The sequence below is a fragment of the Ipomoea nil genome, unplaced genomic scaffold (assembly GCF_001879475.1).
Source record: "Ipomoea nil cultivar Tokyo-kokei standard unplaced genomic scaffold, Asagao_1.1 scaffold2360, whole genome shotgun sequence".
Lineage (NCBI taxonomy): Eukaryota > Viridiplantae > Streptophyta > Magnoliopsida > Solanales > Convolvulaceae > Ipomoea > Ipomoea nil.
In genome coordinates, this window is record NW_017618788.1 from 1,133,342 (window position 1) to 1,148,574 (window position 15,233).

General features: G+C 35.3%; 2 protein-coding genes across 2 annotated transcripts; both read left to right on the forward strand.

The window, feature by feature from the left end:
- Positions 1-329: 329 nt before the first annotated feature.
- On the forward strand, positions 330-3,777 carry LOC109152075 (vesicle-associated protein 3-1-like). Its single transcript, XM_019299655.1, has 8 exons — positions 330-555; positions 668-738; positions 883-964; positions 1,278-1,393; positions 1,604-1,744; positions 1,884-1,925; positions 2,675-2,752; positions 3,325-3,777. Exons 1-8 carry the CDS (start codon positions 504-506, stop codon positions 3,436-3,438), a joined length of 696 nt encoding a protein of 231 aa, XP_019155200.1. The 5' UTR covers positions 330-503; the 3' UTR covers positions 3,439-3,777.
- A 2,012-nt stretch (positions 3,778-5,789) lies between these two features.
- On the forward strand, positions 5,790-6,843 carry LOC109152076 (small heat shock protein, chloroplastic). Its single transcript, XM_019299656.1, has 2 exons — positions 5,790-6,167; positions 6,320-6,843. Exons 1-2 carry the CDS (start codon positions 5,939-5,941, stop codon positions 6,733-6,735), a joined length of 645 nt encoding a protein of 214 aa, XP_019155201.1. The 5' UTR covers positions 5,790-5,938; the 3' UTR covers positions 6,736-6,843.
- Positions 6,844-15,233: the final 8,390 nt, after the last annotated feature.

A 15,233-nucleotide genomic window follows, 5' to 3' on the forward strand; every position in this document is an offset into this window, starting at 1 on the left:
GACTAAAAAAAGAAAAGAAAGGACCAGGTGCATACTGCATCAGATTTTATGCAAAAAAAAATGATTAAAAAAAAAAAGAAGTAGAAGAAGAAATGAAAAGGATTTTTTTTTTTTAAAAAGCCAGTCATTATCCAAGTATCGTCCATGTCAACATATCTTGAGTGGTCTAATTACATTTTTTTTTTTCATTCGGAGACTAAATTTTACTTTTCGCATTTCATTCAGTGGCCACTGGCCAATTTTAACCTTATTCCAAAAAAATTATGTTACATTTACTTTTGCAGTATTTTATTTATTTATTTTTGTTGTATTGTTTTATCTTAAAAAAAATTACATCGCTTCCTCCTTACAGAGATGGTGAGACAAACCCGGATCACCCCCAAATCTGTCTCGCAATTTACAAAATTAGTAAAAAGAAAAAAATGAGAAAGAATCGTTTTCATTTCGATCCGCTTCGCACCTTCACTTGCTCTTCGAATGAAAAGAATTAGCAGAAAGTAGACATGAGCACTGCACAAATTCTTACCGTTGAACCATTAGAACTCAGATTCCCATGTACGATCATCTCTTCTCCGTTTCTCATCTAAAACATTTCCATTATTATTATTATTATTTTTCAAATTTTGATCAATTTTAGTTTCTTCTTTCTTTTAATTGAATTGATTAGTCGAACTGAAGAAGCAGATCTCTTGTTCGCTTCAACTATCCAATAGGAGTGACAATCATGTCGCCTTCAAGGTAAATATCATTCCTCGTTTAAATACGTCGGTTATCTCATTTGTTCGATTTTGAATTATTTTTTAACATATGTATTTTTGGAGAACAGAGAAAGTGAAATGTATGCTTTGATTTTATATAATTTGGTTTTTGTTTTGTTGTTAGGTTAAGACAACGAATCCGAAAAAGTATTGCGTTCGTCCCAATATCGGGATTGTTTTGCCTCGGTCCACTTGTGATGTTATAGGTATTCTTTAGTTGTATATCTCAATTTCCTTTTAATTTTAGCAATAGCCGCATAATCTGAAGAACAGTGTATTACTGTATTTATTGATACCCTTTTACTTTATTCTATGTTACCAATAAAAAAATGCTTTATTTTATAAATAGAAAGTGACAGGATATATCTGCAATTTTTTAAGTAGTGTAATTGTATGAATACACTAGTTGCTAGTTTCTATTTTTGGGTCGACATTTTTACGATTGACTTTTTTTTTTTTTTTTTTGGTATTAGAATGGATTTTGTTTGGTCATTTATGTTAAAGTTTGTATCATTTTAGTGACTATGCAAGCGCAGAAGGAGATGCCTCCAAACCTGCAATGCAAGGATAAGTTTTTAGTTCAGAGTGTAGTTGCAACTTCTGGTGCAACTCCGAAAGATATTACTGGAGAAATGGTAATCAATGAGCAATTTATTTGTTTTAACGGTTTAATTTAAAGGTTTCAAAATGGCAGCCTTTTGGTACTGTTTTGCTTTCCTAGGGGTGTTTGTATTTAGTGAAATGTTGAATCCTGAGTTAACTATAGGAAGAGTAAATAGTCGATCACATAGAGTTATGCCATTAGACTTTGAATTGCTATTTACTGAAGGTTGTTATATCTGTAGTTTAATAAGGAGGCTGGAAGGGTAGTTGAAGAATGCAAGTTAAAAGTTACTTATGTTCCCCCACCCCAACCACCTTCTCCGGTTGCTGAGGAATCAGAAGCAGATTTGTTAACAGAGAATGGCAATACGAATGGTTCCGAGGTTTCTCCTTGATTCTCTGAGTTTCAATCTATCTGCTTCCTTCTTAACTATCATACATATTACTTGTACTTGTTACGGAGTATTTTATTTTAGCATGTATAGAAATAGAAACTGATAGCATCAGATTTGTTGCTTTCAGGTTACAAGATCATTTAATGATACTCATGACAGTTCTTCAGAGGTGAAGTTGCTCTCTAAGCCCAGTTCTGAGTATATTATTGTGGCTGTTGCTTATATGCATACTTGGTCTGGAGATGTGCTGCGATAGCAATTGGCGCTTCATAATCTAGTCATCTTTCATCTGAAATGAATTGAATCATATTCATCTTCTTCTTTTTTTTTTTTTTTTTTTTTTACCTACCACTGGTATTACCGTATTAATGGTTCAAATCCTTGTAATAAGCTTACCTCACGGCTCACCTAGGAAGTGCATTTGTCAAGAATGTAGTACTTATGTCAAATTCACTGTGAGATACTAGATGCTTTAAGTCAGGCATGGCAGGACACATGACTTAACCTACTGCCAAATTAGACCATCTTGAAGAGCATTGTGGTCACTTTTTACGTTCAGTGAAGATTTTGTTTTTGCTCGGACTATCTTGCCTCAGTGCAAAATGCCCCTTGTTTTCTTATGGGAATATTGCATATTCATTTCATAGATATAGTAATTAGTACTTGTGTGTATCTACATAATGATGTTAGGCATGTTTAATTTGACTGTGCCCGTTCTTTCTCTGTTTTAGTTGTCTGCTTTATGATTCCAGTTTACTTCTAGAAGATTAAACGATGCAGGGTGACTTCTTTGTCTTTCATACAGCAAGTTTTCTTGCATAAACTATTCTCTGATTCTTTAGCTATTGATATCTTGAATTTACACCGTGATTGATTTTCAGATTGATCAGTGAACTTTTTATAATTTTCAATTTTCAGGCAAGACCGCTCACTTCAAATCTGACTGAAGAAAAGGCTGCAGCAGTGCAACAAAGTGACACACATTGTCAAAAACTGGTTAGGCATTTACGTATTTCTATATGCAGTTTTTGGGTATAACATTTACCTTCTGTGTTTGCATCTAACTGTCAACTAATACTGAAAAGTTTATAAATTGAAACACTCAACAAGCCCTACTTTTTTTGGATGACAAGGGAGAAACCCCACAATCCTTTGGGGTGTAGGTAAACCCCGTATTGTGACTCTAGCCGGCAAAGGACTATAAGGAAGTAAACCAGCCTAGGTTACTTATAGCTGACCGGCTCAAACCAAGGGGGCAAGGATTCGAACTCGTGACCTTGTGGTTACAAGTGTGGATTTCTTGCCATCTTGGCTGGGGTTAACCCCACAAGCCCTACTTTCTATTACTTGTGGGAGGGGTCGTTTTCCTACTGTGTAGATTTCAATTGAAGCATGTACTCCATCTCAAGCAACACGTGGACCGTAGTGAGATTCGATGGTCTGACTCTGATACCAAATTGAAGTATGTGCTCTATCTCAACTAAAAGCCTAAGCTGATAGTTGGATTGCACATGAATGGTTATATGCTCAACAATTTCAATTGGATAACTGAATATCACTGTGTGTAGGAACTCACGAAGCAGGATGCCAACAAACATGGTTTTGGTAGCGCTTCCATCATGTTTGTCATCGGCGTTGGCTTGCTAAGTTTAGTTGTGGGTTACTTCCTCAGAAGCTCATAAGCGCACAGAAGTTCAGCTGTGTCTACTTCCTCCACCACAGTACTGACAATTACTTCATGCATGTTCTTCATGGATGACAAGAAGAGGATAAGAAAGATACCTTAAAGCTTTGCTGACATTGTCCGAGTTAGCCGAGCTCTACAGTGTAGGAACTTGTTTACCAATGGTGATAGTTCATGTTAGGGCATTTTGTTGTGAGATTCTTAATTCTTTTAGCATGTATTATTTTTATTTTGTATAATTCATTTATATTTCATCATTCTATATATAAATATGTTTTATGGCTCAAAATGGGGCAGTGACAATAAGAAATCTGCGCAAGACTCCCATTCCTTTTAAGTCTAGTTCTCGTTGATATGATGATTTGATCATTTGATTAAAACATTATTTAAGATAAGACTAATAATCATGATTGTATCATTAACAAAATTATTTTTTGATTTTAATTTTATAAAATAAAAAGTTTCTAGATACAATAATTTAGAATTCTATATTTATATTATATACAAAAAATTTAAAAAAGTTAAAAAACTAGTTCGCTGCAGTCCTGCCTATTAGGATATATAATTTCTATTTGAGTTTGTGTAATATTTGTTGGTGCTTATGGCATTGTTTGGTATTGGTGGATACACTAAAATTTGACAAATTTAATAATGATCCGTGATTTAAAGCACGCCAAAGAAAACCTTTTTATTTGTGGGATTAAGAGACAAAGCGGATTTAATTTTATACGCAGGCTCTCCTTTGTCGACAAAGAGGAGCTTGCAAGGATCTTTTGATCCCACATTGACATTGAGCTCAACGCCTCTCTTTTAGTGTCCTTCCCATATGATGCTCCAACATTGGATGGGCAAAATGGAAGAGAAACCTTAGGCTCCCTCCGAATAACAATAATTTATTTATTTTTAAACATTTTTTGGAAATGTCATTTTTGAAAAAGAAGAAACATTACTTATAGTAGTTAGGGTGTTAGTGAATATAGTTTTTGTAAACTATTCGTGTTTGTGTTCGTTTATTAAGGTATACGAACATAAATGAACAAATTTTAGAGTTCGTTTAATAAACGAACAAAGTCTGAATAATTGTAAGTTTGTTTGCTAAAAGCTCGTGAACAAGCTTGTTAGTGTTCGTTTAACAATGTTCATGATCAGACTCATTCAGTGTTTGTTTAATAATGTTCACGGACATGTTCGTTTAAGATTGTTCACGAACAAGTTCATTTAAATACAACTTATTTTATTTTATTTTATTTAGTTTTAATATATAATAGTATACTACTTTAAGGTTTTTGGGATGCTGGATGCGGAATTTAAATATATTATGTTTTAATTTTTTATGTTTTTGGTTTGTAAACTGAACAAACAATTTGTGTGTTTGTGTTTGTTGTTTTTTTTTTTTTTTTTTTTTGGATTTGGTATTTTAACTTCAATATTAGATATTACTTTTGGACTTATTTGTATTATTTTTTATAGTCGTTATGTTGTTTGTTTGGTTATTGTTTGTAAACATAGGCCATTTCTTGTTCACAAATAAATTATGATCATGAACATATACGAAAAACCTCTGTTCGTTAATAACTCTAACAGTAGATGATGGGATATGCACCCCGGAGACAGGACGGTGATGGCGAGTGGTTGACGGGTGATGGAGGTTACCATTGGAGAAGAAGAAGGGATATCATTGCTAGGGCCTAAGGTGATTAATGCTGACATTGCTAGAATCATCAACTCCGAAGCAAGTCATTTCCATTGATAAGAGCCGACTCTCGAGACTCAGGTAAAAGAAGCGTCCGAGACCGAGTGTCATGAGGAGTCAGCGACGAGTGGTCGAATGAAGAGGAGTCCTTAGAGTACCTCTGAGAGCAATTAATGCGGAGTTAGAATAACCATTAAAAGGCAGATTATGGGAGGGAGTAATGGCTAAAACAAGAGTTAATATCAAACCTCTGTTTACATATTTTCCGGTTGTGTTAAACCCCCTTAAGCTTCTCAAAAGTTTAGAAATCAACAATGGAACATTAATTTTAGCAGTTTGTTTTAGTCAAAATGAAAAAAAAAAATTAAATTTATCAAATTATTTTGACGAATCTGTCAATAACCAAACAATGTATTTAATATATATATATATATATATATATATATATATATATATATATATATATATATTAAATTGTAACAATTTTTTTTTTTTGATTAAGAGAATATTAGTAATTGGTTTGTTTGATTTTTTAAATTTATTTTTAAAGCAATTAATTATTAATGTTAAAGCATCTAGAAACGTCTACGTGTATCCAGTATCCCAATTCCGGAACATTCCACACTCTTCACTCTCTGGAATCTCCACAACCTCTTTCCCCTTCTCCAAGCCACTACCAATATTTTCAGCTCACCGCCTTCATTGCACTGCACTATATATATGCAAGCAGCCATAATCTTTCAGAACCACAGAGAGAATCCGAAACAAACCGAGCGAGTTGACTCACCTGCGCATTCACAAAGCTATGGCTTCCTTATTGGCACTCAGGAGAGCCACAACCGCCTCCTCAGCTCTGTTCAACAGACTCGTCAACCCTGTCCGCCACGCCTCCGCCGCTCCCTCTGTTTTCCGATCATTCAACACTAACACGCAGATGAAGGAATATGACGACGATGATCGCGCTGTCGACTTCGATCGCCGCTCTGATCGTTCCATTTCTCGCCGTCGTGACGCGTTTCCTAGCTTCTTTTCAGGTAACTCTTCGTTTCGTTCTCCGCTTAAATTCCGAAATTCCTCCGTAGTTGAATTTGATTATATGTGTTTATAGATTTCGATTTCATTTTTTCGTTTGGAAATTGAGGTTTTGGACTTTCAATCGATACGATTTATTTGCTCGATCGTGTAGATGTGTTGGATCCATTGTCGCCGCCGAGGAGCGTGAGCCAGCTGCTGAACATGATGGACCAATTCATGGACAATCCGTTCGCCTGGAAGTCTCGCGGGTTGAGTCCCTACACCGTGAGGGAGGACGACGACGTCCTCTCCATCAAGATGGACATGCCGGGACTGGACAAGGACAATGTCAAGATAAGGGTGGAGCAGAACACGCTGGTGATCAAAGGCGAAGCGGAGGCGGAGGAGAAGGAAGACGACGCGGATCAATACGCACGGCGGAGGTACTCCACGAGGCTGGAGATTCCACCGAATCTGTACAAGCTTGACGCGATCAAGGCCGAGATGAAGAACGGAGTGTTGAAGGTGGCGATTCCGAAGGTGAAGGAGGAAGAAAGGAAGGATGGTTTTCAAGTTAACATTGATTGAGTGGTTTGGTTCCCTTTGTGAATAGGAAGAGTGTTGAAGTGTTGAACAAATGCTTCATTCCGCCATGAGAATGTAACAGTTCTAAGCTTTTTCGCTTCAAGCATTGATCTCTCTCAGTGGCTTTTCCTATCTATAAATAAAATGTTAATTTTAGTGGATAATGATAATTTAATTAGGAGGTAACAAAGCAATATGATGAATTGAATAGTGATAGCTTTTAATTCATTACAAACTCGGTAATTGGTTCACTACAAACTCTGTAATTCCTCAATTACGGAATTATATTCAGAAGGCCTTGGCCTGCAAAATGTCTCATTGAGACTAATATACAAATAATGAAATTAATACACATACGTAGTAAATAATACTCCATTAAGACAAGTGGTTCACGAAGTGTTCTAAATACCATCGAAGATCTTCCGAGTATAGTGATTTTGTCACGCTTAATTCTAAATTTATAATTAATACCATCCAAGATCTTCCAAGTATAGTGATTTTGTCACGTTTAATTCTAAATTTTTAAATTGACCATCTATGGTTCTCGATTTTCAAATTTAATTATCATGATCCAAGTTGACCATGGGTGGTCGTGGTCCTCTTGAAAGGACCATGTGTGGTTAAAATTTAATAGTTGAAGGACAATGGATAGTTCACTTGGACCACGAATGATTAAATTTGAAAGTTGAAAGTTTAGGACTAACTATGAATAGTGAACCATGAATGGTTAAATTTGAAATTGAAAGTTTAGGACTAAATGTGACAAAATCGCTATACTTGGAAGACCTCGGATGGTATTAAATCTAAATAAATATATATGGTTACATTAACTGCTACTGTAGAATTAATTTAATCTGGGCATTAAATTGCTTGGCAGCATTAGATTTGTCTCCGGGCAGCAGCGAACTAATCTGAAAAAAAAAAAAAAAAAACATAATCAATACCCTAGAAAAGCATAATCTTTACAAGCTGCTGCTCCTGGTTGGCTGGTTCAAAACAAGAGGATGTCAATGACGAGCATAAAGATATTGGGGAGTATGAAGCTGAAACTACCGATCCAGTGCATTGTTTGTCTGGTCATTTTGTCTTTCCACCGAGTCAGCATGAGAATTTGCCACTGGAACAAGAAAACAATTAAATTCTTAACTGCCCGGAGGTGGTTAAAGATGCTGAATATTAATATGTCTCCGTGGAAGGTAGTATGGCAGACGTGAAGAATGGAAGCATTAACTGCCCGGAGTCCGGAGACTACTGTCATATTGAGATTCCAAATAGGGAATGTTTGAAATGGGATACTGAAATAGGAAAAAGTAGTTCGCCTAAGGCGTGTTTAGTTTTTTCCGTTAAACTAAACACGCACTATATAAGGGCGTGTTGGCTTATTTTTTAAAAAAGGAATAAGGGTCAAATAGACCACTGAACTGCACACCAAACTACAATTAGACCATCAAACTCAAAAAAGATGCAATTAGGTCCTTGAACTACACAAATTTATGCAATTAGGTCTAAAATGACCTGTTTACCTGCTACGTAAGTTGGAAATTTTTAAAATAATTTTAAACAAAAAATTAAATAATTAAAAAAAAAAAAACAGAACGGCCGGAGACGAAATCGTCTATGACCGTCCTTCGTCTCCATGGCAAGAGACGAAGACCTTCGTCTTCAGCCATGGAGACGATATTCGTCTCCTGCCATGGAGACGAAGACCTTCGTCTCCATGGCCAGGAGACGAAGGTCGCTTCCTCTCCCTGGCCGAAGAGACGAAGAGACCTTCGTCTCTCCAGCCAGGGAGACGAAGAGACCTTCGTCTCCTGGCTATGGAGACGAAGGTCCTCGTCTCCAGGCCATGGAGACGAAGGTCTTCGTGGCAGGAGACGAAGGACGGCCGGAGACGATTTTGTCTCCGGCCGTTCTGTTTTTTTTTTTTTTTTTTTTTTTTTTTTTGTAAATTTTTAATTTTTAATTAATTTTTTGTTTAAAATAATTTTAAAAATAATTTTTAAAATCCGCAACCTCCACGTCAGCAGAGTATTAGGTAAATAGGTCATTTTAGACCTAATTGTATGAATTTGTGTAGTTTAGGGACCCAATTGTTGTTTTTTTGAGTTCGATGGCCTAATTGCAATGTGGTGTACAGTTCAGTTGCCTATTTGACCCTTATTCCTTTAAAAAAATTAAAAATTACGTATGCTCCTTTCGTATTTGTGTTTCTTACTACAATCATTATTAAGTGAAATTATACTACCTCTGTTCCATTTTATGTGTCTTGGTTCGGTTAACGAGGCTTGACTGAAGTTATTTTTAATCTAATTTTTCATAATATTAAGTTTAATATTCGTATACAAATTTATATATTTAGAAACTACACTAAAAGCACTATTAAACACAAAAAGTTAAATTTAAAAATAAGTAAAAAATACCAAAGAAAATAAACAAACAAGAAAGAGTTAGTTTGACTCCATGAATAGTAAGTAGGACATATAAAATGGGACAGAGAGAGTAGTAATTATTTATGATAGTAATGATTAAAGTAAAAATATTATTGTTAATGGCCATTATCCTATTTTCTAAGATCATGGATAGTGTACGGTTTTATCATGTTGTATCATAGTGTACTCAATGTGCTAACATCAATCATCTTGTATCCCATCAATCCATGATTATATTAGGCACATAGTCTGGTTGACTAACAACTTCTAGTTATTCAGTCCAACCAGACTACTTAATAAGCCTAGTCAACTTACACCACTTAATTAAGGTCCTAATATATAATATATATTATTAGCAAAAATCTTACATTCTCCCACTTGGTGCAAGTACTAGCACAACCTTCACCAAAGAACAAAACACACGAATCATAGTGACATGTCCTCTATTTAATTAGAGTAGTATCCATTATGGTCACATGCATTTTAATTCTCCAACTTAGGTCCTTTATGAACAAACCCTATGTTTATTCTTGGTACCTTAAGGGATGTTTCTCAAAATAATATATGTGCACAACTGAAAGAGAAAAATCATCCAAATTGTACAAAAGAGTACACTGTATGATCTCTAAAACTTTAGAAGCATGCCTTAAGTAGAGATCTCTTAATGTTAGCATAATGCTAACTATATTCTATGACTTCTTTATAAGTTAACTTTAAGTACTATCTCTAACAGCTAAGAGCTTGGAGTTGACACGTCTGTCACTCCACTCATCAAAAATAGCCAAAAGATAGTCAAGTCACAAAAGCATTCCAATAACTTAGACAATAAACCAAAGGTCTAAGTCCATAAATTTGGAATCTTAAACATACACCATAACTTTCCAAATAACTTCAATGTTCATTTTAAATGAACCGAACATAACGGGTCTTACTTATATGCCCCACAAAATTGTCTTAAACCTTACAAACCAAAATGGCCAATATCAATTTTGAAGAAACTAGAGACTCTATTAATCACTGAAGAATTTATTAGATGACAGTGCACCACAAGTTAAATGCTTTTGTTCTAATAAATTCCTTAATATTGTTACAACATTTTCATAAATATGTTGCACAACCAAATGTTCAATAATTTGAACTTATGAATTTATATGAACAAATACAAGATTAATACTTGTGGAATATTTTGGACTTATTGTCTGACATACAATCCAATTTGAAATGTATGAAGCCAATTAAATCCATAAACTTTAGTGGAGTATCTTAATGATCTTTTTCTAAATGATCACTCCCACTGATTAAGATATTCTTTAGCGAAATTAAAAAAAAGTGAACTTAATAGTATACATACTCATAATTGATTTATTGACCAACTAACAAATGAAGACATAATTTCCCACCATTAGTTGAAAATACTAAATAATCAATTTTTGGTTCCAATTAAAGTCCAACTAAATAATGAAGATATAATTCCCCACCATAGTTGGACATACAAAAAAAAATAAAATACACCTTTCAAAACCAAGTTAGAATTTGGCTCAAAAGATACATTTTATTATTAATGGAATCCAAAAGAGATATGTCGAATCACGTAACTTACTAAAGTTAGTCCGAAGAACCGAGCAAGATTCGTGGATCAATTAGTAAAAGTGTCTAAATTTTGGGAAGTGACTGAAAAATCATCATGTTTTGCCAATGCAAACCATGAAACTTAGAATTATAATTGAACTGGATTTATAACTCTAAGAAATTGTGATAAAATTATCATCTAATGGGTGGTGGATTTATTGACATAAAACTTGCATGTGGGCTAAAGTTTTAATTCTATTAAATCCAATTAAGAAACCCTTATGATAATATTTTTCACAATTTCTAAAGAGCTAGAAAAATCTAGTGACATAAAACTTGCCTATGAGCTAAAGTTTTACTCAATTTGATCCAACTAAAAAAAATTTATTTATGATAAAACAGTTATCAAATGAGTTGAAGAATCAAGTGACATAAAAACTTGCTTGTAGGCTAAAGTTTTATTCAATAAGATTCATTACAACCATTATGATAAAAAACTTAAGAGATCATTTTCCTTTTCTTAATCCCTGTGGGCAAATTAAGAAATATGATCTAAAGTTTACATCATAAAAATAAACTTCATGATAGAATTGGAAATTATTTACAAATTAAATAATCATAAAGTAAATAAATTAATTTATTTCTATCATCACTGATAAAACTACTAAACTACATTCCGATACATAATTGCCTGTGGGCTAAATTATGACCGTAGTCCAGTATTTCATCCTAATTAATCATACAAATATAACGAAATTGCATGTGGGTTAGATTCCATCATATTACATACAATTAACTACAAATGATATGCCCAAAACTTTATGTGATCAAAATAAACCGCTTAATATATAATTTTAAGTGATTAAGGATGTTGTGGCTACTCCCAAACCAAATTAAAATTATAAGATCACTAGACAATTATCAATTCATTGCCTAAACTTTATGTGATTGAAACTTAACAATCTTAGGTAGATGAATATGCTGTAGCATTTCCTTAATTAACCAAGATTGAGAACTTAAGAGACTTCAGTAAATTAAAGATGCTATGACCATTCTTTAATGAACCGAAATCAAATCACATTGGCAAGGAATACTGATGTTATCACATCTTAGCCTGTTTTTATAGTTATTTTGAATCACCTTAGTATTTAAGTTCTTTAATTTTGCTTATTTAATACATATTTTCCTTGCTATTATCATTTAATTATGGTTCACACTTGTTTTGAATGTTTTACGGTGTTTGTTAGTGTTTTTGAACCATTGTAGGTCAATTCTATGAGCAAGGGAAGTTCAAGGATGAGTTCGGAGCAATTTTGGACTAGTTCGGGTACCAGAAGGTTCGACGCGTCGAGCCTTTGGCTTGACGCGTCGAAAATTTCCAGAATGTTTTGTGATCGAGACCTGCTGGTCTCGACGCGTCGAGCGACGCACGAAATTGTGTCAGCTTAATACAGTAAGGGCGTTGGCTTCAGCACTACAATTCATATTCCAAAGCCCAATTCAACTTCAAGTTTCCAAAGCCCAATTCAACTTCAAGTTTCCAAATCCCAATTCAACTTCAATTTTAAATAAGGCAAATTCTTTATTTAAATATAGGAATTATAATTTGAGTCCAATTTTGTACAAGATTCCTATTTCATCTCAACTTTGTACCCACTATAAAATCCCTCCTTCCTCAACCCTAATAGGAGACCGAGAGATTTTTAGAGTTCTTTGTAGACAAGAAAGAGAGAAATCAAGAGGCTCAAGTCGTCTTTGGAAGCAAGGAGGAAGCCAGGGAGATTTGGGAGAATCGCTTGGTTAATTCTTGTACTCTTCTGATGATTTGTAATCCTTTATTCATATTTGCTATGTATAATTTAGCCATGCTCGGCTAAATTCCTTAGGGATTTTTGGGTGAATTTGTCTATGAACCTATGTGCCTAGTTCGTTAATTTCTTAATATATTTATGTTTGGTTTTATGATTTGTGTTGCAATCTTGTTTTAATCTGTTGTTGTTGGTGGTTAAAGGCCTAAATTACTAGCTTCACAGTCATGTTTGTGTCACCAATGGGAGTTGGGGCATAAATTAGGGCACACACGATTGCACCTAATGGTTGGTCCTTGGGAAAGGGGAACTTATTAGGGGAAGTTTATTCTAGATTATTGCTCATCGGGAGATGGTAGTAATTAGGAATAATTGAATGCTGATCTTTGATCTTATTGGGTGTTTAAGCCATGGGAGTGGAAATTCACTAGGAATAGAGATTACGGGAGTAATTCGATTCCACCTTGCATTCCCATACAAATCTTAATTCCAAACCAAATATTACAAACGTTAATTGGCACTAGGTGATTAAACATTGTGATCCCAAGAATCCTATTTTGCTCTATTGTCTACAAAACCTTGCTACTTATTTTATTCTGCTTGTTATTTTATGCAATCAATCAACCTTCAAGTTTTGTTCGGACTAGTTTCATATGAGTAACCTAGTAGCTAGTGATTAGTACACCACCTCTCTGTGGTTCGACAACCCGAATACTCCGGGTATTATTTGTTTGCCCCAAATTACAGCAATCAAATTGGCGCCGTTGCCGGGGAGGTGGCGTTACGTACTGGCATTAGTGAAAGTCTTACTTTAGGAGTCTAGTCCAAATTTTATTTTATTTTATTTTATTTATTTATTTATTTTATCTGCTAATCCATAACAAGTTTCTTGTTCTTGAGTGTGATTTTGCTTTTAATCTAAGAACTTGGCTTTTTATGCATACACGATCTCGTGGGAAAGAAGGATTATTACCTTTGAATCTTGAGATTGAGAAAAGAGCCAAGTTTCTTAGGAAACAAACTAGGATGACACAGGTACAAGAAAACCAAGCTGGAGGGAGATCAATGTCTGACTACCTTGCTCCGGATGTTGAGGAGCATGGTAGCATCAATATTCCAAATGTGGAGGCCAATAACTTTGTGATCAATCCGGCCATACTCAGCATGGCTGCGGCAGATCGATTTGGAGGGATGCCCACGGAAGATCCCAATGCTCACGCCACCAAGTTCCTACGACTTTGTGGCACTTTCAAGATAAATGGAGTCACTCAAGATGCTGTCAGACTTAGGCTTTTTCCCTTTACACTGAAGGACAGGGCTGAAGATTGGTTATCCTCACATCCAGATAACCATTTTGACACTTGGGACAAATTACATGGAGAATTTTTGAAGAAGTTCTATCCTATCTCCAAAACTCAAAGGATGAGAAGGGCAATTCAAAACTTTAAGCAACTGGCAACTGAGTCCCTCACTGAGTGTTGGGAGAGATTTAAGGAATTGAAGAGGCAATGTCCACACCATGGATTTCAGAGTTGGGATTTGATGATGTCTTTCTATGAAGGATTGCTGGATAATTCTAAGATTTTGGTGGATGCTTCTTCGGGTGGTTCGTTCACGATTCTAGAGCCAACACAAGCCGAGGAACTATTGGAGAAAATTGCTATGAATGGATCTACTTGGTACACGGAGAGGTCTCCACAAAAGCTTGTAGGAGGAATTCATGATGCGGGGCAGTTAGCCGATTTGTCAACAAAGTTGGATAATGTGGTCTCCTTGGTTCAAAAACTTGCCCAAATCACCAGCCAAAATCACAATTCTGGGGATTGTATCGACGAGTTAAACTCCCAAACCTCTATGGAGCAAGTTAATATGTTGGGATATAATAGGCCTCATCAACAGTCTTACCAACCTCAAGGGACCTACCATCCTAATAATTCAAGGAACCATCCCGGCTTTTCATGGAGCAACCCAGTGGGAGCTGCCAACCCTCAACACTTTGTTAATAGAGGTCCTCTGGGTTATCAAGGTACTCAAGTTCAATCTAAATTTCCCGTTTCAGAGGCCCCACCACAATCGAATACGGAAGTTTTGTTGGAAAAATTGATTAAAGGTCAGTTAGAGATTACAGAAAGGATGGATAAAATGGAAGCTCGCCAAAATATGGTTGAAAGGCAACTAGCAAATCAACCTTCTATATCAAGTACTAAAGTCACAGGGAAGTTGCCAGCTATGCCTGAAAATCCAAGGGAGCATGTAAATGCAATTGTTACAAGGAGTGGCAAAGTACTTGAAGAGCAACCTCTTCCAATCAAAGCATCAATTCCTAAAAAGACAGTTGAGGAGAAGATTGAAGAGATACTTGGTGGTATAGAAGATGAGCCAAGTGCTGTGCAAAATAATCCACAAGTTCAAAAGGAAGTAGAGAAACCTGTGAGAAGGTATGTACCCCCATTGCCTTTTCCTCAAAATCTTGAAACAACAAAAGAAAGTAGGTGGAAAAAGTTTTTGGAGATTGTTGAGAGTTTGAAAGTTTCAGTTCCCTTACTTGATTTGCTTTCACAAGTTCCCTCTTATGGAAAATTTTTGAAAGAGATTCTAGCTAAGAAAAAGAAATATGGGGAACGAGAGATGGTAGCTGTGGCACAAGAGTATCAAGCGTTGACCCCGGGAATTAGGAGGAATATACCTAAGCATA